The 24,757-nt window shown below is 40.6% G+C and overlaps 1 protein-coding gene and 1 long non-coding RNA gene across 2 annotated transcripts in view; both read left to right on the plus strand.

The window, feature by feature from the left end:
* The window catches only part of tmem117 (transmembrane protein 117), a 52,489-nt gene extending 34,960 nt beyond the window's left edge, over positions 1-17,529 (plus strand). Inside the window, exons 4-8 of the mRNA XM_053426458.1 lie at positions 756-855; positions 4,039-4,136; positions 8,675-8,834; positions 12,307-12,436; positions 13,890-17,529. Of these exons, the coding sequence (XP_053282433.1) occupies positions 756-855; positions 4,039-4,136; positions 8,675-8,834; positions 12,307-12,436; positions 13,890-14,551 (1,150 nt within the window). The 3' untranslated portion in view covers positions 14,552-17,529. The remainder of the gene's footprint in view (positions 1-755; positions 856-4,038; positions 4,137-8,674; positions 8,835-12,306; positions 12,437-13,889) is intronic.
* On the plus strand, positions 5,051-6,124 carry LOC128445142 (uncharacterized). The gene is made up of 3 exons (XR_008339259.1): positions 5,051-5,098; positions 5,657-5,754; positions 5,920-6,124. It is a non-coding gene; the product is annotated as an uncharacterized LOC128445142 (long non-coding RNA).
* Positions 17,530-24,757: the final 7,228 nt, after the last annotated feature.

Raw genomic sequence — 24,757 nt, forward strand, 5'->3', positions numbered from 1 at the left:
AACGGGCCTCCTCGCTCCCCTCTGCTCTCCGACTCTCTCGCCGCCACAAGTCCCATATAGACTGACCCACTTCCCCCCTCCCTCCCTGTGCTATTACCTGGAGAAAATGGAGTGGTGTGTGTGTGTGTGTGTGTGTGTGTCTGTTGGGTGGGTGGGTTTGCGGGGCCGAACAAAAGCTTCTCATCTTCACTTACTGTACAGAGATGAAGGCGTAGCCAGGACTCCACAGAGAAAGCATGTCATTTCTTATTAGACACTGTTGTATGTGAGATTGTTCCTCTAATGATGTTTTGGCTCAGTCAGTGTTTCCCTTCTGTGCAGCAGCGGTTGGGATTAAGCGAGCCCGCTCAGATCCAGCACCTGAACAGGAGGGATCCCATTGGGTCAGCCGGGTTGATTTGAAATCAACGAGACATGAGACACATTTGCCAAACAAATAGATCATTTGGAAAACACTGCAGGACCAAATGAAAGTGGTGATACTGCATAAATTCCATTGTGCAGCCGTAAATTGTTTACAATCCTCTGGGCTTTTTGGAAGGGGGAGCCATCGCTCATTGTTTTCACAGGATTAGATTGATATTGATTGGCTCTGACAACTAGCATCATGATACTTAGCCGCGGTGACCGTTTCTCTTTCGACCTGCATTGACTCTGCCTCTGTTGGCCCTTTGTGTTTCCTTCCTTTTCTGGCTGCCTCATAACCCACACTACATGTTTTATGTCCTCCTCACTCTGGGTCTTTGTCCTTGCAGGCCTCACATGGTGACAGAGTACATGGGCATCAGGAATGAGAGCTTTATGAAGATTGCTGCCGTGGGGACGTGGATGGGAGACTTTGTCACTGCTTGGATGGTGAGATTCCAGCTCTTATGTTAACGTCTGATAAGTTTGCATTTATTAAAAAAGTGATTTAATTTTGTATCACCCTGTTAAGACATTTATATTTTGAACATTTCTAATATTATCAAAGACTTATTATCATAAAGTAATATCTTTAGCGTAGCTGGCAGCGTGAGTTGATAACGTAAAGATATTTATTTTTCTGATGTCAGATTTAACACTAAATTTACTCTTTTTCTCTCGTGGGTAATATTAATGCCCCGCAAAAATAAATGTGATATACCAGCATGATTTTAGATTTTTGTAAGAAAAGGTGTATAAAAATAGGCTTTTTAAAAACATGACTAAGAAGACATGGTTATTTTTGATTTACTAAACGAAGACCAAATACTCAAATTTAAAAAGTTGTCCCTACCATAGACTTTAGATTAAGATGGACAAGACGTCCATCCATCTACAAGCACTTGACCAATCATAAGTCAGTCTGTCTCGCCCCGTTTTTTAAAGCATTAAATACCTAATTAAATCCAATTTACCAGAAAAAACCATTTGGACAAATAACAAGGTGAGAAATACTACCTATAATGGCAGCCGTGTACTTTGACATGTCCCATTCACTAACACGGAGGAGGCAGGGTTAAAGGGATAGTTCACCGAAAAAATGAATATTCACTCATTATCTACTCACCACTATGCCGATGAAGGGTTGGGTGAAGTGCTTGAGTCCACAAAACACTTTAGGAGTCCTACGGTTAAACAGTGTTGCAGCCGAATCAAATACAAATTAAGTACTTGTGATTCATTTTTTAATTTTCTGGTGATGACACATTGCAGTTGATACCAAAAAAGTTTTAGGGTTCGATACATAGCTGAAGCTAAATGTTAGCATGTTTACTAGCCATGCTCTTGAATGCTAACATGCTAACTGTTTCATGTGTCAACTCCAGCTGTAGCTGTGGTCAAGGGCCATAAAGGCAGTGTTACATTAGCATTAAGCTCAGTGTAGCCTCTGCTACAGGTCTTATTGAGTTTAACCACAATTGTTAGTATCAGACTTGGCGGTGGCGTCTACTCTCTACCAAATATGGTTATTTCTGGTTCACCGGTAAAAATAGCATTTATACTATCACAGTTTATTTTTATTGTTTGTCATAAACTTTGCAGGGCTTCAAGTGTGGCTACTTTAAATCCTGTTTTTAGATCACAAAAAAGGTTCATTAAAACCTTAGGGTTTTATGATTGAAGCAATTTAAAGCCATTTTTTACCCACTCATCAAATTTCTCGGTCAGGTCCATCCCCTCAACCATTAGAGCTCCACACCAGCCCAGTTCAAATCCTCAGGGTAAAATGTGGATGTGATCTATGGAGGGTCAGTGGAAACAATGAATGGACAGGGAGGGAGAGAGTATATTAGAGGAGAAACGTACCTCTGTTCATTTGTCAACATAAAGAGAAGAGCAGAGCTCCAGTGGGAGTGGACTACCTGTGGTGGGAGGAGTGGGGCTCTGACACCGGCATGCACACAAATGAGAAAAACTGACAAGCTCCCTCTCCAGGTCACATTAGTATTCAACAGTAACATGCTGCAGAGAAGGAGAGTCGAAGGAGGAGGAGTGAGAAACGGAGGTGAAGGGGAAAGAGAAGTCTGTTTGGAAAGGAAGCAGCGAGTGAGGAAGTGAATCAGGGAGACAGGGGTGTGTGCTTGTGTGTTTTTCTGTGTGTGTGTGTGTGTGTGATAGAGAGAGAGATAGAGAGAGAGGGAAAGTAAGGCCATGGCAAAGTGCTGATTCCAGAAATTACTCACAAGTTCTTTTTTTTTAATTCAATTAATTCAACAAGGCACTTGAAGTTGACCTCTGTGTCTCCTACGCATCGCAGATTTAAAGCGTGTCTTCACCAGATGAGCGGACAGGAAGTGTCTGTTTTTGAGATGCTGCAGGATCCAAGAAACATCTCACAGATTGCCTGATTCAGGATCTTTTTCTCACACGAGCTACAATATCTGCAGTGAGGCACTTTATTGACAAATCGACCTTGCCTCTGCATGCAGCTACTCCACACAGTGTAAAGAACGTTTTCTTTTGTATCCATTTCTTAATCCATGCGGGGAAATCTACGATCAAATCATTTAAATGACATTAAAGTTTAAAATATGAAAACATCAGGCACAATCTCATCATGCCAATATTTATATTGATCATAGTCTCAGTCACAGATAGAGGATTTGGGCGCTTTCACATCTACCTGGTTTTATTTGGACGATCTGACTTTTCAGTTTAGCCTGAACCCAAATAGCAGGTGTGGAAGTTGCTTCAGACCTTTTGTCTCGACCAACTCACCAAAATTTTGTCCAACCAGAAGAGTAAGTTTTGTTTCGGATCAAACCGAATAATGTTTTTTTTTTTTTTTATTGTTTGCACTCTCTGACCAATTGCAGGAAGTAGAGAAACCATGAAACAAGATCAGAATAAAAAGAAATGGAAGCAGGATTGTTTGCAGTTTTAGCTTCCAACAAAACAATGTGTTCACGAGGGGGATGTTCATTTGGTGCAGTCAAACTAGTGTTGAGTGCTGCACCTGTAGTCAATGATACTGGAAATAAAATAATTTAAATAGCCATATAGCTACATTCCTAATGTATGTATATAAAAGCATTATTTATTATTTAGCAGTTGTTAGCATATGTATCATTAAACTGTGTGTTATTAATATTTATTCAATCAACCAGATAGTGGGACAGTGAATTCTCTTACGTCAACACTTTCTTATAATTAAAAACTGTTATTTTGGGGTTTAAATACACCAACTTCCCTTCAGAAACTATGTGGACACCCACATTTACATCAATATGTGATTGTTGAGTAAGTCGTTCCAAAACCTTTTAGCGTTTACCTGCTGTTATTTAATTTCCTTTCTGTTGCGAAGGTTTCCCACCAGAGTTCTGGGACATGGCTGCAGGGATTCACTCCCATTCAGTCACTATAGTGCATTAGTGAGATCAGCCCCTGACGCTGCTGGCACACGGTCCAGCTCATTCTAAAAGTGTTGGACCAGTTTCAAAGGTTACTCTTGAAGCCATAGAAGCTATTTTTCCTGTTTGCGTTCTTTAGGCCATGATAAGATTACCTGTCCTACAGATTAATTTCCTTTACATCCAATTAATTCAGTCATTTTATGCATCTTAAATTCTGCAGGTGACAGATATGATGCTCCAGGATCAGCACTATCCAGACTGGGGCAAAGCAGCCAGGAGATTCTGGAAACAAGGCAACAACAGGATTGTTCTCTTCTGGTATGTAGAAATAATTGTCTCTAACCCCATGTATATACGTGTCAAACAAACTATGTCTGTTTGTTTGTTTGTTTTAAGCAAGATTACACAAAAACTCACAAAATAGTAAACGATCAACCAGTAGTGGACATTTTTACTACCTTCCCGCTCACTGAATTTATTATATATATTCCGATGAGGCGCTGTGTGTGTGCATGTGTGTGTGTTACGTAGTTCCTCCAGCCCAGTGCAGGGATACACGCAGTCAATAGCCGTGTTAATCTTCCCTCACTCAGTGTCAGCACCTTTAATTAGAAGAACAGGGTGAAAATCAATGGACACAGCAAGGTCATGGGGCGAACCATAACCCCGCCTTTGTTTTTTGTTCTCGCGCCACAAACCGTGACCCTTTCAGATAACCGCTAAACAAATCGTCTGATATGCACATTACTCGAAAGCCGTGTAAAATTGTGCTCTGTGGGTCATTGACGTGACGCCTATATTTTCTGTCCGACTACATTTTCTCAGTTAAAAGAAAGGTTTAAATACACCAAGAAATATCATATATATGTACTACCTCTCCCATATATGTACCCACTGTAATTTTCCTGAAAAATATTTGTTATTTGTAATGTTTCTGTTATTTAAGGTGTCAAATATCATGTGGTGCGACCGTCCGGCCATTGCTGCCGATGGAAAACTTCTTTGAAATTACTCTAAATCTATTCAAATTAATTTTTCTACCCTATTTGGCATGATTTCCAAAGTGTTTTTTAGTACTATACAAAATTGCATAGCATTTGTATAAATATTTCCATCATAGTATACAAACAAACTTTTTCCGATGATGTCCATTTGATGAAATATCATGTGGTGCGACCATCAAGAAACAACCAATTTGGGACTTTTATGCTGAAATCCATTCAAAGACGGGAAGTTGCATCATACACCATTTTGCCAAGGACCCATGGAAGAAAGAACAGGTTTGTAACTCTCTCTCAAATTTGGAAAAAAATAACCTTTTTAAGAGCTGGTATGTAGTTGCCACAATTGGATATCATGTGGTGCGACCTCAAAAAAACTATGAATTTTAAGTTATTTCTTAAAATATATATTTTGATCATACATTTCATAGTGACCTTTTGTGCTAATTTAGCTTGTTTTCTTTAGGAGTCCAATTCTGTGCCTGTTAATTTGGACTGAACTAGAAGTTATCATGTGGTGCGACCAAATATCGTGTGGTGCGACCAAATATCATGTGGTGCGACCATGCGATATATGTCCTAGATTAAGAGTTTTAGTGGTTTTATGTTAAATTAAGGATGTATATACATAAAGTACTTATTTTAGTATTAATTAGAAAATATTTTTATGCAATTTGATAATTTTTTCCTTATATTTCAGAAACAATGGTTTGTTTAATGTTGTACAATATTTTGATAAAATTTCGCCAAAAAATTTGAGCATGTAATTTCACTTTTGTAATATTCATTTATTATTTATTTATGTATATGTATAACTGTTTTAATTTATTTTACCAGATGCCACTTCCAAGCAAAATAAAAACCGCTCGCCATAGGCAGCGTGTTAATTCTGACCCTGCAGCAAGAGCGAAGTACCTTGCTCGGAGAAGAGAAAGGTATGTTAAAACTTTGAAAAATTGAAAACTACAACTAAAGCCACATGAAGTACTTCTTGCCTTTATGTGTCTGGAGAAAATGCATTTTTTCCTTAAAAGGTTCATCTGCTGTCATCTATCATTAGTCAAAAACAACTTTATGATTTTATGGCATCATGATTTCAGCTACCAGAGGAGAAAACAGCAGGGAAGATTCAATATGCTAAGTCAAGTGAGCTGACAGAGAGAGAGAAAAAGAAACAGAGAGAGAAATGGAGAGCTTCCTCAAGTGCGTAGAGGGAAAGGAAAAATATGGCAAATGCTTTGCTAGAAATTACGCCGCCATCAATGGAGAACATTCCACAAGATCTGGTTGATGTGATTGTAACCTATGATGAGCTTCCATATGTAGGCCAGGTCCTTGAATTTGGGGAAGAGGAAGTCCAAGATTGGGCAAAGTTCAAAAAGGTCTGGGATTAAAGTAATGCCTGCGACTTAAACCAAGTGCACCACATTTACAGGTAAAGTTTAATGAAATGTTTGTTCACAGCTATGTGTGTTGCACTTCAATGTTTGTGAGTTTTTGTTTATTAAAAATGTATATATAATGTTTGTGTTCATAAAAGTTCTATCAAATTTGAATAAAATCTGTTTTTAATACATTTTTTGAATGGAATTTATTGTTTATTGGTCTCTTTAAACAATGGGAGGTTTTTATATCATTTGGAGCGACCACTCATCATGTGGTGCGACCAATAATAGCAAGACCTGTAATAAATTCTAAGTGAAATATCAATTTTCTGTGGCTGAAATATTAATCACTGATACAATATGCATAAATGAATGAATTTTTTTTACATTTTTTGTCAGTTTTATGCGCTCTACAGGAAAAATAAGTCCGTAAACTACATTTAACAAGGAGACTGTGACATTATAGAACAAAAATATGAGAATTATTTACAAAAACTCAAAAGAAATGCATCTACTTTTTTTCTAATGACTTTATAGTTTTGTAAAATTGTATAAAAAAAAAAATAAAGCATATTAAGGAAATTAATTTTAAGATAAATCACGGTCGCACCAAATGACATTTTTTAAGGCCACGGCCAATTCATCTAGGTGAAAAAACACTAAAATCAATTAATTTGATATTCTTATATGATTTTATGTGTGCACAACATTCTTAATGTTGGAACAATTATAATAGATTTTACTGTTTTTTGTATTTTAAAATTGGCCTGTTGAAAATCCTTATACGTCATTGACCCCTGTATGAATGTGTTACACAGTCGGGCGCAAGGTCCCAGCAGGGTTCACTCACTCGGCTCGCTGCTGTCAGTCAAATACGCCATGCTAACGCCTTCTGTGCTGGGTTATTTTAGGGCCGCTGTTAGGAGTAAAGAAGAAGAAGAGGATGCGGTTGAAACAGTCTGACGTGTGTGTTTGATACGTACACTGACAACTCCAGACTCAGACGTCTCAAACCCCGGCGTTTAACATTTCCTCTCGGAGCATCGATTCACCTGTGATTAGAATGCAAGCAGACAAATTGTTTCTGAGACTTTCTCAGCAGCCCGTCATTTTATCGACGGATGCGCCAACTGGCACTGTCACAATCAATGCCAGATTTGAAGAGCCATCATCTGGAATTCAGAGCTTGAAATATGATTAAAGAATGTGTCGCTGGCGTGCGTCTCGTCGATACGCAGCAGAGGGGGTCCCGGTCAAAGACAGAATGTCCATGTGGAATAATAAAATCCCCCAAAACTTCCCTCTGTCTAACGGTTGAAATGGGATAAGAGCCGGCACACGCTATCTGCAGTGCCGCCAGCCGACGTGTGGCGTTGGGATGCAAACCGCCGCAGTAATCGTTGGGTGACATTGAGACTCAACACAGCGGAGAATAACACTACAACATTTGTCTTTGTGCCGCTCTTTAGACGGTTGAGGAATTTGCCAGTAAACAGCGAACGCAGAATTACCGCAATGTGACATAAACAAGCAGGAATTCACCGGCAGCTGCAGGTGACTGAAACGTTTTGGCTCCTGTTAAATATGTAAATACATGGAGATGTGTGCAGCAGCGGGTTGTGAATTGCATTGTCTCTGCACACAGACAGTTTCTCCTCTCTGCGGCGTCATCTTCCTGGAAGCTTTATCCACAGCCATTTTTCAAATGCAGGTGAAAGGGTTGTTCGATACAATGAGCCGGTGAGAAGAGAAAGTGGATCGTGTTTGATTTATCTCCTCTTGTAATTGACGTCGGAGGGTTGTTTGTTTTCTGCGATGCGCAATATCCACTGTGCACCTCATCCGGATTGAAGTTATACAATTATACATGTTTTATTCAAGGTCTTGTACTTTTTAATTCACGTCATTCAGATTCTCCCCCTCCCCCACCTCTGCTCTCTTTTCTTTCATTCAATCTCCTCCTTTTTCCTTCCTTACCTCCCCTCTGCTCTCTCTCCTCTTCTTGCCTCTCCTCTCTTCTTTCTTGTCCTACCACATCTGTCCTTGCCTCTTTCTTCTTTCTTTACTCCTGTTCTTCATCTATACTTTTTATATGTCTTTTCTCCCTCATCTCTCCTTACTTGCTGGTTCCTTCTTTCATTTCCTTCCCTTCCTCACATGTCCTCCCATGTCCTCCCTTTTCCTTTCACTTTTCTCCTTCCCCTTCTTTTTTCTTTCCTCATATCCTTCATATGTGTCGTTTGTCTTGTCTCTCCTCTTTTCCTTTCTTGGTTATCCTGTCCTCTCCCTTGCTTCCCTCCTCTCCGTTTCCTTTCTCTTTCCACTCCTTCCCTCTAATCTATTCTTCTCCCTTTTCCTTCCACTTCTCTCCTCCCCCGTTCTTGTTTCTTCTTCATCTGTCCTTCCCTTTCGTTTCTCCCTATGTCTCTCCTCTCATCTTCCTCTCCCTCTTCCTCTTCCTCTCCTGCAGGGCGGTGCTCTTCTCTCTGACGTCGGTGGTGGTTCTGGTCATCAGTACGGACTGGATCAGCTGGGACAACCTGAACCGCGGCTTCCTGCCCAGCGATGAGGTCTCCAGAGCCTTCCTGGCCTCCTTTATCTTGGTCTTCGACCTTCTCATTGTCATGCAGGTAAACCGCTCCCCTGTGGCCAATTAAAAAAAAAAAAAAGCCGGGACATTTCTTGGCTTACTCCCCTTCCCATCCTGCCAGCCCCCAACACCCGCCCCTCCCAAAATCCTATTCATCAATGGGCCACTGCGGCACAGAGCAATGAGACGGGTGTTTGATCACTTTCAGCTGGCATGGACACAAACCTACACACACACACACACTCAGAACCAACTCATCTATAGATACACAAACTGTTGTTTACTCCTCAACGCGCCCCCCCCCCCCCCCCCCCCCACCCACCCACCCACTTTCCCAGGCTTTGGCGATGAACTCACCCTCTCCCTCCGTTATTCCCCCCTGAGCTTAGTTTATTCCTTTAATGATGACTCACAAGATTGGAGTTTTTCTCGCTTTCTCTTGCTCCCCTCGTTTCCCCCCACCCTCACCCTTTCGCAATGTCCTCCCTCCCACAGGAGAGCATACATCAATAAAGCCTGTGTCAGTGGCTCATGAATATGTAAATGTGTTTGTCTGGGGACAACTCAGAACTGTGTATGAGGAGACTGAGGAAAATATTTTTTCCCAATGCCCACTAGTCAGGAGCCAGGGCTGCAGGCCAATCATGTTTGTGGGTTGGACTGCGACTAGTCTCATTGAGCACGACTCGTCTCCTCCAAACACTTAATGGTCATATTTCACTCCGCCCTGCTGATGGAGATTAGATTGCTCGTTGCGAGACGAACATTTGGTGTCCTCCAAACACACGTTTACACTCTGTTGACTATGCTAATTACTGAGAGCCTGCAACTGCATGAGAGAACATCTTCTAGTGTTACAAACACGTCTCTCCTCAGAAACCTGGGAAGAACGGCACCGTCGTAATTCCCATGGTGATATGTGTTAGAGCAGCTGTACCAGTGAAAGTGATTCCTCGTCTTGTTTATAAAACAATTTGTTATTTTAAGGAGGGATTCTGGCTGCTCTGGGCAGTAATTACTGTGCACTGTGGTGTTTTTCTCATTCATTTACTCAATTATTGTAATTACGCAGATGTATAGCAACAGCTTAGTCTACAGTATATTCAAGCTTTTTCCCTTTTGTCTTGCTTGGCACAGCTTTTTTCACCTTCCTGACCGTATCGTCCTCCGTTTTCAGACCATTAACACAAAGTGCCTGTTTTGACATCTCCGTTTGACCCCCCGTGCCGCGCTGAACCTTCGCCTCCCTCTCCCTTGAACCCGGCGCTATATCATACCCTTGCTTGCGCACTCGCTCGATTTGTTTACGACGGGCCCTTCTTATTTTCTACATAGTGTACAGCAAGAACATTTACTACAGTTATTTATGAGTTTGAGTTGACTTGCGCTGTTACAGAGGCCATCCGCTGGCGGCCATCCCTGTGTTCCACCAGTCAATAAAAATGCATCCAGCTCTTCCCAGCAGCTTTATTCTCCTCCATCTTTGGAGCGCAGGGTGCCACAGTTAATCTCTTACGTCCATGAGAAAAGGTTGGTGTTGTTGTTCTCAAACTAATTAATTCCCCCAACTAATGACCTGTCTGGATTTGCCTTCAAGCAGGGTTTTACTTTTTTTGTAAATACATTTTTGGGTATAATTGTACTCTTTCTCTTCATCTCTCCAGCTGACTGTTTATATGCACGTACACGTTTTCATATATAGATTACTCGCTGACTCACTCTTCCTGTATATGTTACAGAGACTCATTTTTTTGTGGGAGGGAGTGATGGAGGGAGGTGTCTGGGTTAAATGCCATGCCTGGTAATGCTATAGCAACAGCTACTGCAGCTATGGAAGAGCAGAGGAGGCCTTAATTAATGTCCAGGGGGGCCTCACCAAGCTGTTCGCTGTACATAGATATTGGCTTGGGACAACTCTGGATCGCATGAGGATAGTGGATGCAGGCATTCGCTAATTACATGCAGCAACATACTCTGTGCAGGATCTGAAGGTGAATGGATAGCGATTTTTTTCCTGTAGGTTGATCTGTGAGATGATTAGGTCAAATCAGTAATGGAAATATTACTTTTCCCCTCTCTATGGGTCTGTGTGAGTGTGTGTCATGCATGTTAACCATTTAATTGTCATGCTTTCATAATGCAAAGTATCTAGTTACAATTACATAAGTGAATGCTAAATATATAGTGGCGAGGAAATTATTTTTAACAAATGTGGCATTTACTTATAATAATAGACATATTTCTTAAATGAAAGGAACCATGTCCAGTGTCCTCTTGATATATTTACATCACTTACATGTCACAAATAAGCTGCAAGTTAGTATGTTGGGTAAAAAAATAAGAACATACAGCACATAAATTGTTACAAAATCTTGTATTCCAACCATTCAAACTTAGAGAAATTAATTTCCTTTATCTTGTTTTAGAGGCTGACTGATATATTATGTGACCGCTGATATCTGTCAGAGTCAACATGTCTTCTGTAAAATAAAATGTTTCATACTAGCAAAAAGCTCTTGCCGATGTGGACTCATGTTTGCATTTGACAGAACATATTCTCTTAACACGAGTACTATAGTATTTTTTTTTTATTTTCATGTTAGACGCACTTTTTTCATGTTATTTATAATAAAGTTTATGAGTTAACTGTAAAATATCAAATCCTCAATTACATTTCTTTATCGTAAGGGCTTGATAACAACATCTTAGAATTCATTGCCAATTTTTAGATAGAATAGAATAGAATAGAAATAGAAAGGCTGATACATTGCGAGATCGCCATCGGCCCTTGAAAATCCATATTGGTCGGGCTCTAACTATGTTTTATATAAACTCAATGATTTACTGTCCCAACAATTATCTGAAAACAGCTTTGTTCTATCAGCTCATGGAATTTTAATGTTTTGGAGATACACAGATATAAAGATAGTTTTAGAAACATGTGCCCTCTAAAGTTTCTTTTCACCTGGAAAATTAGATATACCCAAAGTGCATACATGAAAATCCATGCAGACATTACCTCACTAGTAAAAGTGAAAAAAATGAATCTGTAAAGACACTAGCTACCAAATATAAGCACAGCCCCAGCAAAGAGAGCTAAGCGACACCACGGGGCAGCGGCAGCTTCTAAATGTCAGTTTGGGGTGCCTGTTGATGTGTTTTGACGTGTTGAATTCCCAGTGCATATTAGTGCACTCCACCAGCCTGTAAACACAGTGTCGTCTACAACAGCTGGCACCGTGTTTGACCCCCAGTCAGCGTATGAAAAGTCTCCACAGAGACTAAATATCAGCTAATATGAGCGAATTCAGTGAAGTGTTCGACATCCAATAAAGTATGATACATGGCTGACATCGGTCATGTTGGTGCGTTTATGTAAATGTGCTCAGTTGAGGCTACGCATCCCTGTTGTGTACCACATCTCTTATGCCTGTGTGTGTGTGTGTGTGTGTGTGTGTGTGTGTGTGTGTGTGTGTGTGTGTGTGTGTGTGTGTGTGTGTGTGTGTGTTCAGGACTGGGAGTTCCCTCACTTCATGGGCGACCTGGATATGAATCTACCAGGGATGTCAACAACGCATGTGAAGGTCAAACTCCCCGTCTGTAAGAGTATCTTCAAAGAGGAGTACCACATTCACATCACAGGTACGGCTGCCGCACACAAAGAGCTGCATCATCTCATTGTTTCAAGACGAGTTCATCTACTTTTCCTGAAGAGTTTCCAACGCCCATATTCATAAACTGATTAAGTAGCAGAAATAAAACAAAATGTCCATGGGGGAGACGTAACTTTGGCCTATTTCTGAGTAGAACTCTGAACACTGAACACGCTGTGGCTGCTCCACTTTCCCACTTTCCTCACTTGGGAAACGGTTTGATGGTGAAACCACAGCATTTATAAAACATGAGCAGCTGATGTGGCACACAGGTGCCTCAACCGCTGCAACTTTTTTCTTATTCATCGCATTCCTCCCTGTCGTGCGAGACGCATCTCTTATCATCTTTCACATCTGTGTCTCCCATTAAAAACCATCCTCCCGGTTCCTCTATCTTGTTCTGCTGCGTGCACTCGCGACCATCAAGGAAGGCAAAACCAATGTTCCTGTTCCAAATGTTAAGCTGTTCAAACGCTCAGTGATTCGCAAAAGGTTGTTAGACCTAATGCATTGCACATCCATTAAGCATTATGGAAATGGCTCCTGTGCAACGTGATTGGTTTAACTAAGAGCTTATTAACAACATATCTCGGGGGAGAGGGAGGGAGCGATGTCGCATATACCCGGGGAGACATCTGCGTGCTATCAGTCTAACTGGGGAGATAGCTGTCTGGTGGTAATGTAGTGATCTCGTTAGAAGAGGCTGCAGAGGAAGTAGCACCTGCAAATGGATCTCTCTGTCTCGGTGCATGAGCTACATGCAAAGAGAGAGGGACTCCTGATAAATGAATGTGACAGTGTATGTGACTCTGGCTAAATGTTGTTTGGAGTGGGCTACCATAGTGGATCTGACTTAAATGGATACCGCACACTTAAATGTGTTTGAGATGTAAATTCAATTATATGACTGATCTTGGATGAAACACTTTAATTATGGTTATTACCACAATTATTATCAAATGTAAAAAAAAAAAACATCTTTATATGCCTCATAACGCCAACCAGCGTTTCAAACTGTCAGGGACCTTGGGCCAATGCTTTCATAGAGTGAACCATGTGGGACATCTATATATTTGAAAAAGTTATAACCCCATTTTCAAAGGTTTGTAGCCCCCCATCACCACATGATGGAAGACCTGGAAAACTGTGCATCAAAAACCTAGACAACGTAGCTGTAGCTAGCTCGTTTAGCTTGATGACCTCGCTAATTTAGCTTTAGCAAGCGAATCGGTATGTTGCCCGTGTGTTTACGATGTCTGTGTGAGTGTGTTGGGGAGACAGAGATGGGAGGGGCAGTTAGGCGTGTCTTACTCCAGCCTCCTAGTACTGCTTTCTAAAGCCATGACCCTTAGGGGTGACGTAACGCTAATCGGTACAGTGAGTGTATGTTTATTCCTCACTTGTTGGTAGATAATGTAATTACATCACATGTCTCGTTACAGGCAAGTGGTTCAACTACGGAATCATCTTCCTCGTGCTGATTTTGGATCTCAACATGTGGAAGAACCAGATCTTCTACAAACCCTACGAATACGGTCAGTATGTCGGGCCAGGTGAGAAGATCTTCACAGTGGAGGAACCGGAAACACTCAGGCTCTTCAACCGCAGCACGCTCACCTACGAGTGGCGCTCCACCAACATCAACCCCGCCACCAACCTGAGCTACGTGCAGCGGGACATGTTCCTGCACAGCCGCTACGTCGGAGCCAGCTTGGACATCAAGTGCCTGGCCTTCATCCCCAGCCTGGCGGCGTTCGTCCTCTTTGGCTTCTTCATCTGGCTCTTCGGGCGATTTCAGGACAGCGAGACCTTCACGGAAAACCAAGACAAGTCGTACGAGAGGATAAAGAGGAAGTCGCCGTCCGAGTACAGCAAGGAGATGGGTGTGACCCCGGAGGAGACACAAATGACGATGAGCGACAGTTTGAGACGATCGGGGACGCCCATGCTTCTGTCAGTGGACGAGCCACATTTCGGAGTGACGCCCTCCACGAACTCGACCATCTCCATGGAAACCCAAGAGACGCATCCAAGCATTGTGATTGACAGTGCGGACCAGGAGGAACCAGCCGTCTCTTTTGACGTGCACAAGCCCTCTCCGTGACCTAATGAACTCATGAGACCTTAACTATATAACTGCCGAGCAAGGGATGAATATGTGGCTCGTCTAGATGTTGAGCACAACTTGTTACGAGAGTCAAGTGGAGGACAAAGTGAGATTCACCCGGCTCATGTGACAGCTGCTGCAGTTGTATTGATATATTTTTCTAAACCAACGTTTTAAAAGTAAAGCCAGAGAAACGGCACCAATTTCCATATCAGGATGGAAATGAAAACAGAATGCAAATACCTAAATGACATGGTGCTCACTCGAGTTTTGCATTTTCATAATTCAACTTTGTCATGGTAACTACTTCTGTGCCTATATCAGAGGAGTATTTCTCCAGTCGTATCACACCAGTGTCACAGATACAGTTAGTGCCTTGATATGATATGATTCAGACATATTATAACTGTCTATAATACTACAGACGACAAAATGGAAGATGTCCCTTTTATGATCTGCTATGTTAATGTTCTATTTATGCTTTCAAATCAAACATTATTCTATTTATGCTTTCAAATGGAAAATTGTTACCTCGTTTGATTGTCAGACTTTATCATTTTAATTTATTTTCACGTGGCGTCTCTCTTTCTCGAGTTTAGAAGCATCATTCTTGTTGAAATGATTGATATGAACGATATGAACATCAATATGTTTGATGATCTATTTATACACCCTCGCTTGATATTAGTTGCAGATATAATAAATGCAATCAGTGGAGATCAAGTACCAAATAAACGAGCGCATCTCATGATTGCTTATGTGGCTGCTGTACCAAGACTGAATACCAACAGAGCGAGAAAGCTGGTTTTGCCCTTGGCATAAACATGCATTTGAAGCGCAGGAGAAGGCTTTTGCTCAAAAGCTCAGGGCACCTTTATGTCTAGATAAACCTTGAAAGGTTTAGAAGCAGTTTTGCAGTCATGGTTAACGCTTGAAAAAAAAAAAATTTGAAACATCCTAAAGTAAAAATTGAAACCTTGGTTTCAAACACAGCTTAAACCTGAAGCTTTAATCTTTACACTGGCTTTAAAAGTGTTGCTGCCTTTTTTAAATTATTTTCCTTTGGTTTTCCATTTCTTTATAATACAAATATTTTGGTTCCAAATAGTGTCCAGATTAATTTCATTCAAGTATTAACCCAACTCTAACTAAACTACTAATCTTTCCATGTAAGTGCATCATGTATAAATAAGTACTTTACATATATGTAACCATGATGCCAAATAATAGTTTTTAACATATTGTGCTGTTTATAAAATTTGCTAATTTTGTAGTATATGTCTTAACCATAGACTGTACATAAAGATGGACGAAATGACAGCTCCCTAAAGGTGAAGCCAAAGCGTCTCAATCGCCACCTAGTGGCTGGCTGCAATATCAGTCATAAACCCTACCTCCTCAATGTTAATGGTTAGGACATCAAATGGGTTTAGGTGGTTTTTAGTGAGTGTTTTTAGTGAGTGTTTTGTTTTAGTTAATTATTTGATGCAATAAAAATGGGGTGAAACATCAAGATGACAGGTGAGCCTGACTCGTAATTGAAGCATCTGGATCACTACTACACACATCGCTACTGCACAGATGCTGGCTCCAAAATGGCAGTTTTCGTATCCGGGATATTTGAGCTTCATATCTGCATAGTGGGAGGAAGTGGAGACACGTCGTTCATCTTTGTATACAATGTATGGGCTTAGCCAAGTCAAATTTAAATAAAAGAAAATCGAGCCAAACAATTGGAAAATAATTGAAACTACAAAATACTTTTACTTTATATATCACAACTGGTATACTAATCTGATGGGTCTATATACTCCTGAGAGTCAGAGTGGAACGATTTATGCTCTTAGAACACTCTGCTTTATACACTGTAATGTGCTGTAGCTTTTTCCCTAAAAAGAGTAACCTACTAAAAATAACTGCTCCCCAACACCTCTGTCCTATGAAATACATTGTGCAGCATTATTCACTGTCATATTATCCTGCTTTGCTGCTGAAGTTTCCCCACAGAAGATATAACGTTTCCCCAACACTACAGGGAAGAGAAGCCTGGAGTCTGCCACCAGAATATTACAGTGTTTTACAGTGCTTGATTATAATCAGTTCATAAATGGATGGGCATTTATATAGTCAAGTAATGATTAACAATTAAAAAATAGGTTTATGATTTTATAATAAATATTTTAATATCTTATTGCTAATATGTTAATTACTAAGAAGACTAAGAAGATATTTCCTGGGGTTATGTTTGTGATTATCATTGTTTATCATGAAATATGATGATTATTTATCATGAAAAATATATTTTTAGATGAGAATCCGCTTAAATACCTTAAATTAAAGAGACTTGTCTTTAAATTGAAGCAATCCCTAAATGGAAATTGTAAGTGGTTGACATTATTTATAAATACTTCAAAGCTTGAATTAGAACTGATTTTATTTTGGTTTAGAGACAAATATGTCTTCATATAGCTTTTTTACAGTATTGGCAGTTTTATAACTTATAATAAAGCACTGTTAAACTGTATAATTATTGCAGTGGCACTCTTCACACTCTATACCATACTCTGTGAGGGCATGTGTGTTCATTATGGGGGCATAGGCGACTATTAGTGTATGCAAAGAATACTTAATAGTACATGGTGTGTGTGTGTTTGTGTGTTTGTGTACGTGTGTGTGTGTGATTGCAGTGCAGGCTTGTGAAGTGTTTACTACATTGTTTTTGACAAAGGCCATTCTGTGAAGAGGTCATTTTATTTAGCATAATTTTTTTCCAGCTCTTGGTTCTGTAATTATCCTTTTATATATTACAGCTCTATGAGGACATTCGATATTAGTGTTTAACCAAAGGGCAGAACCTCTTAGGACTTGAAGAGAGTCTAATATACATGTCATGTAATGTGTCTCGCTTAACAGTTACTTTTTATTGTGTTGACACTTTCTTTAGTTCCTGTGTGTTTGTGTTTTTTAAAGCTGACGTCTCCTCTCAGTGTTTGCTCAGTGTACTGAATGTCTGTTGAACCTTGTGTTACCAATAAATTTAATACATTTGTTATATACTATAAATCTCGTCATGTAATTCCCGGTGAGAAAAGTTCCCTCTTTTCATTACTTTTTTTATACATGCTTGGGAAACTGTTGCCAGGCAACCGCTAAGGTCAAGCTTCTTGCAGCTGCTGACCCAATTAATATGGGTGACATGAGAAATAATGATACGATTTCACAAGGACCCTTGAATATGAAGCTTGCATACACATTACACTTGGCTCAGATTAGTATGAGTTCTATCTACTGTTTGATTTATGCCAGTGGGAAACTATTTGAATTTGTTATTTGTCTTGTCCCCCTGCGGGATTTGTCTACAGAGCAGGTATACATGTAAATGAGCTGTAGATTGGATTGAAAAAGTCGGAAGAAGACTTCTCACGGACAGAATTGGTCCCCAGTGTTGTGATAGAACCCCTCCAAGGGGACGTCAGATAAATCTGAGGGATTACAAGATCATTGCGGGATAGGAAAGAAGGAAAAAATTGCTGTTTAAAGCAATGGTCATTTCTTCTGGTGTATATTCTAGTTTGGTGAATGCTTCTCTTCTTCCCCTAATTATCCAAAAATGAAGCTAAAATATCCCTGATACGAATGCCACCATCTTGAATATTTAAAGAAGGTATTTGACTATTGATCGAGGGATGGAGTGCAGTAGCAAGATCCCGCTGACACGTACTCGACCAATTGTGAGGCAGTCTCAGCTTCCAATCATTATGTTTTGTTTGTATTTATAGCATCAAATAACAAACCAAATTAAACCAAACTTATATGAGTGTCAATCAATCAATCAATCAAATTTTATTTGTATAGCCCATATTCACAAATTACAATTCGTCTCATAGGGCTTTAACATGGTGTGACAGCCTCTGTCCTTAACCCTCAGCAAGAGTAAGGAAAAACTACTAAAAACCCTTTTAACAGGGTAAAAATACGTAGGAACCTCAGAGAGAGCCACATGTGAGGGATCCCTCTCCCAGGACGGACAGAAGTGCAATAGTGTGATGAGAACCACCAAACATGAAAGAAACCATCTGCCAAGAAAACCTAATTTAATGTGTACTTGGTCCATGTCCAATCCACTAACATAGAGGAGGCAGGTTTATGACCTATACTGCAGCCAGCCACCAGGGAGTGATCAAGACACTTTGGCTTCACTTTTGGGAAGCAGTCATATCGTCCATATTTATATACAGTTTATGACACCTGCTAAACATTTAAGCACTGTCATTGTGAGCGTGTTAGCAATGCTGTTGTTAGCCCAGCAGTGATTTGAACTCGATCCTATACAGACTCACAGAGCTTCTAGTATATCTGTGTACTTGAAAAAGTGAGTAGATTTGTCAAATGAAACTGTCTTTGAATAGAAGAGAAAGGGACTTTGATATCACATCACACAGACATGACAACTATTTAAGTTGAAACCCCAAAAAGTGTGAACCAGAGGTTTTAGGGGTTACATTGCTCGATGGAGCGGCAGTTGAATGGACTAACTTGTGACCATGATACCACTGGTATCTAATCTCTGCAGCAGTCCATCATCAGTGGACATGTATCCTGTAAGCTTTAGCCCGCACTGCAAATTGTCCTTAATAAGAGCTTCAAGCAGTTTATGATGGTAAATATTTAAAAAAATAAAACCACTCTATGAAAACCACATAGCTGTATAAACACTGAGGTCTTACTGTTTCTTTTTGTTTGTCTGGGAAAATCTATCTGATTGCCAGAGAGTATTAGCTTTTTGACTGAGGCCTCTTCCAAGTCTGCCACCGAGCTGAGAAATGAGATATTGATTTTTGGAGGACCATGCAGTAATTGACAGAACACATCAAAACTGGAGTTCAGAAATGTTTGTGGGGGTGTTGGAGCCTGATGGTCATGTTGTGTTACGGGTGTATCGACTGCTTCCTCTGTGCGACGGACGCATTTGTTTTGGTTTGTATTCATGGTTGATTTCACTCCACCGTTAATCACATTTTTAAGACTTTAATACAATGTGTATTGCCACATCATTTACTATTAGGTCAACGCATATATCTTTTACCACAGAATGCACACAGACATATTTTTTGACAAAGTAATTTAACTTCTAGCGCTGCACCTACTAAATCTAACCAGACAAATACCCCAGAGGAGGAAAGAGCAGCTACAGATCGACTGGAATCTCCTCTACTGTCTTTGAGCCATCCTCCAATTAGATCAGAGCGTCATGTCCTGGCTTGGCCCATCACTCTGTGCTGACAGCTCTGTGGCTCTGGGAGAGTCTGTGAAATTTATCAGTGAAGTCAGTCCTAGCCAGGTAGTCAGTCCCCCCCCCCCACCCCATGTCTGTCCCTTCACCAAGCCCGAGATGTTTTCTGTCCCCAGGGGCCAAATTCATCAGCAATTCCCTCTGCAGATTTCTGATACAGAGGAACTCGTGGGTCAGATAACTCTCTCAACACATCCGACGACTCACTTGGAGGAGCGAATTTCCAGACACGGGTGCGTGATAATGATGTCTGCCTCTATACTCCTCTGTGGAAGAAGGGGCTACATTTTTATTTCATAATTTAGTAAATTATTTTTAGGAAAACCAAGTGCAGAATGTGAAAGTGAAAATTTAGATAAGCTGCTGCACTGCTGGAACGATGCAAGGACTCGAGCAGCATGTGACACATGTGACACGTGTTAGGAGATTATCCTCTATTGAAAAAATTAGCTACTTTTGCTGATTAATAATTTGGTGTGCGTGTTTGTGAGTCAGGACTAGAAATCCTCATCAGGACCAAAGCCCGCTCCTAATGAGGTGGCACATCATTTCTGAGGTCCTGGTTAAGGTTATGGTTAAGATGTGAATTGTGATGAGGTTAAGTTTAAGGTTAGGCATGAATTGGTCATTGTTAAGAGTAGGGATAAGATTTTAGTTGGGCTTTCCACAGTGAATGGAAGTCAATGCAAAGTCTGTGCAGAGGGTCACTTCTGTTAATGGCATATTCCACTCAAGGAGACGCGAGACACAAGAATAGCAGAGTATGGGAGTGAACATGTGTGAATATTTAAAAGCAGAACTCATGAAAAACTCATTTCTCCTTAGAGTGAAATGACGTCTTTGTCTTTGGAAACTTTGTTGGAAGACTCTGAAGAAATTAACATTTTGGTATTGACAGATTGTTTGGACAATTGAATTAAACAGGAACAAAAAGGACAAATAGTACAAAGGTGCTGGGACATTGTTGCAACATTCCTAACAAAAATCCTAACTCGAGGCAGTGGACCTGTGGGACTTCCTCCTGAGCTTTTAGATGCACTGTCCAGTCTTCCTCAGCAGATGGAGTTTGGAATCACCATGCCAACCATGACATTCCCATGATAACTGAACGAGTGGATGAGTATAACATGCAGATGAAGGCGCCAGAAAGAAATAGTAAGTTAAACTTAAGTAAAGATATTTATGAAACTGTGTATTTGTTTATCTTCAGTGCTTTGTCTAATAATCTGATTGTTAAAATCCGGTTGATCTTAAATTATGTTTTAAGATGTAAATGATGCCAAGCATGTTCATTAGTAATGATATATATAGATATACAGTATATATTTATATAGTATCCAGTTTATAGATATACAGTGCCTTGCATAAGTATTCACCCCCTTTGGACTTTTCGACATTTTGTCATGGTATAATCACAGATTAAAATTTATTTCATCGTGAGTTTATGTAATGGACCAACACAAAATAGTGCATCATTTGGAAGTGGGGGGAAATATTACATGGATTTCACAATTATTTACAAATAAAAATCTGAAAAGTGTTGAGTGCATATGTATTCACCCCCTTTACTGTGAAACCCCTAACAAAGATCTGGTGCGACCAATTGCATTCACAAGTCACATTTGCAAGTCACATAATTAGTAAATAGGGTCCACCTGTCTGCAATTTAATCTCAGTATAAATACACCTGTTCTGTGACGGACTCAGAGTTTGTTGGAGATCATTACTGAACAAACAGCATCATGAAGACCAAGGAGCTCACCAAACAGGTCAGGGATAAAGTTGTGGAGAAATATGAAGCAGGGTTAGGTTATAAAAAAATATCCAGAGCTTTGAACATCTCTCTGAGCACCATAAAATCCATCATAAGAAAATGGAAAGAATATGGCACAACCGCAAACCTACCAAGAGGAGGCCGTCCACCCAAACTGAAGAGTCGGACAAGGAGAAAATTAATCAGAGAAGCAACCAGGAGGCCCATGGTTACTCTGGAGGAGTTGCAGAGATCCACAGCTGAGGTGGGAGAATCTGTCCACAGGACAACTATTAGTCGTCTACTCCACAAATCTGGCCTTTATGGAAGAGTGGCAAGAAGAAAGCCATTGTTGAAAGGGATCCATAAAAAATCCCGTTTGGAGTTTGCCAGAAGCCATGTGGGAGACACAGCAAACATGTGGAAGAAGGTGCTCTGGTCAGATGAGACCAAAATTTAACTTTTTGGCCTCAATGCAAAACGCTATGTGTGGCAAAAACCCAACACTGCCCATCACCCTGAGCACACCATCCCAACAGTGAAAAATGGTGGTGGTAGCATCATGCTGTGGGGATGCTTCTCTTCAGCAGGTACAGGGAAACTGGTCAGAATAGAGGGAAAGATGGATGGAGCCAAATACAGGGAAATCCTTGAAGAAAACCTGATGCAGTCTGCAAAAGACTTGAGACTGGGGCGGAGGTTCATCTTCCAGCAGGACAATGACCCTAAACATACAGCCAGAGCTACAAAGGAATGGTTTGGATTAAAGAATGTTAATGTCTTAAAATGGCCCAGTCAAAGCCCAGACCTCAATCCAATAGAGAATCTATGGCAAGACTTGAAGATTGCGGTTCACAGACGGTCTCCATCCAATCTGACTGAGCTTCATCTTTTTTGCCAAGAAGAATGGACAAACCTTTCCATCTCTAGATGTGCAAAGCTGGTAGAGACATACCCCAAAAGACTTGCAGCTGTAATTGCAGCGAAAGGGGGTTCTACCAAGTATTGACACAGGGGGGTGAATACTTATGCACCCAACAGATGTCAACTTTTTTGTTCTCATTATTGTTTGTGTCACAATAAAATTTATTTTGCACCTCCAAAGTACTATGCATGTTTTGTTGATCAAACGGGAAAAAGTTTATTTAAGTCTATTTGAATTCCAGTTAGTAACAGTACATAATGGGAAAAAGTCCAAGGGGGGTGAATACTTATGCAAGGCACTGTATTTATCAAGTTTCCGCTACAGGTGCAAAACCGGTTGAAGTCGCTTCCGAATGACTGGAGACTTTCCTGAATATTTAAGTTACAGCTGCAGCCACAGTTAAATCTGGGACACAAAGTTATCGACTGCAGAGCACAGCCTGTTCACACACACAAACACACACACACACAGACAAAAACACACACACACGCACACACACGCACACGCGCACCTCCCAAAAGAGTCAGGGCAGACTAGATTTACATTTTCAACTAAACAACTTCTCTGCCCCTGCTCTCTCTCTCTCTGCAGCTACATGCATTTCGGTCATTTTGCTAACAAGGTTAACGGCCCCCCCCCATGCCCGCTAAGATCGCCCACTGCTTCCTGCGAAGATGGTAAATGCCACATCAAAACATGAGTACTCTGAGTAATTGCATGCTCCTGTTCTCTCTTTGACAGAAAATAATTTCTCTCCACAGAAACTCCTCCAACAGCGGGGTGAATTCTCTAGACCAATTAGAACCACTTGAAGGACACAGAGGGGGAAATAATCATACGACAGAAAATACTTCTCATTGACGCATTTGTTTTTTTCAATTCGAGCTTCCCAGCTCAAGTAAAAGTGACTTTTCATCTGTTGTCTGGCTTCTTCAGCCACAATCACAATGTTATGTGTGGTCTTTAACAATGAATATAGGACAGGCAGTGAAGTGGGCTCCCCGTGGGTCTGAGCATCTGTTGCAGAGGGTTCAGCATCGCCATGGAAAATTGGACATTTAGAAGCCAGCTGGAGGACCACGCTGCCCTGCTGTGCTACCACTACTTAGGTGCCCACTGGCTTCCTGCCACCACCAGCTACTGTAGGAGCCACTGGACCAAAGCAGTCAGGCCAGATGGTGCCCTTGCCAACCTACTAGTGGCCGCTGTGAACTGCCACTGCCCGCTGCCCATGTCCCCTGTCCTATCTTTCAACTCAGAGATGAGTTCAGAGCACATGAGGTAAAAAGTTTTTGGGGGGGGAGGTTGAGAGGTGTAGAAGAAGAAGTGAGCAGAGAGTGCGTCGCAACATAACCGGGCCATATTACACTGTGTGTTTATTAGTCTAAGCAGCTGCGAGGTAGAGTCAGCGAATCAGCCATTAGGAGAGATTCTGCTCCACAGGGAAATAAAGCCATCTCCAGGCTCAACTCATTTGTCTGGCTGTGAACTGATAGATAATTATATTAGGAGCTGTAAGTGCTCCTCTGTGTTACAAGTGTTACTACCATCTCCAAAGGCTCAGAATGAGAAAAAAAATGTAGGCAGGAGGAAAATCTATGAACTACAACTTAAGAGAGTGTTCCATATATAGAGATGTAGTTGTGGATTCAATACAAGGAGCCTCTGTTATAGTCCAAATCATGGTGCTATGCTGCTCACACTGGATCAGTGATTATACTTATTCACTTTACACTATCAACCATAGACTATATCATATTAATACTACTTAATATTATTAGTTTGTGTTTTATTCCAAGTTTCAAGTTTATTCATGTCATTCCAACCATATCTGTAAAGCACAGTGGAAAAGGAGTTTCTCAGGACCTGAGTGCACATTAAAGAATTGAAAGACAATAAAAAAAAGCTGCAGTTTTAAAAGACAAGTGCAACTATCTTAAAGTGCAATCAAGTTCCTGAGTTAAAATGATTTAAAAATAATTAGGACATATGGCAGGCATTATACATACAGGTTTCAAAGTTCCATTGTAATTTCGAAATTGGCTTTATTCTTATTATAGATTTTGAAATCCATTTTATGATTTCATATTGTCACCATTGTTATCTGTTTTGTCTTATTCTTGACTTATCAGTCAATTGTGAAGCACTTTGAACTGCACTAACCTGTGTGAAAGGCACTAACTGAAAAATAAAGTTTGATTGATTGATTGATTAATGTCGATCGGCCAAGTA

The sequence above is a fragment of the Pleuronectes platessa genome, chromosome 7, assembly GCF_947347685.1.
Source record: "Pleuronectes platessa chromosome 7, fPlePla1.1, whole genome shotgun sequence".
Taxonomy (NCBI): domain Eukaryota; kingdom Metazoa; phylum Chordata; class Actinopteri; order Pleuronectiformes; family Pleuronectidae; genus Pleuronectes; species Pleuronectes platessa.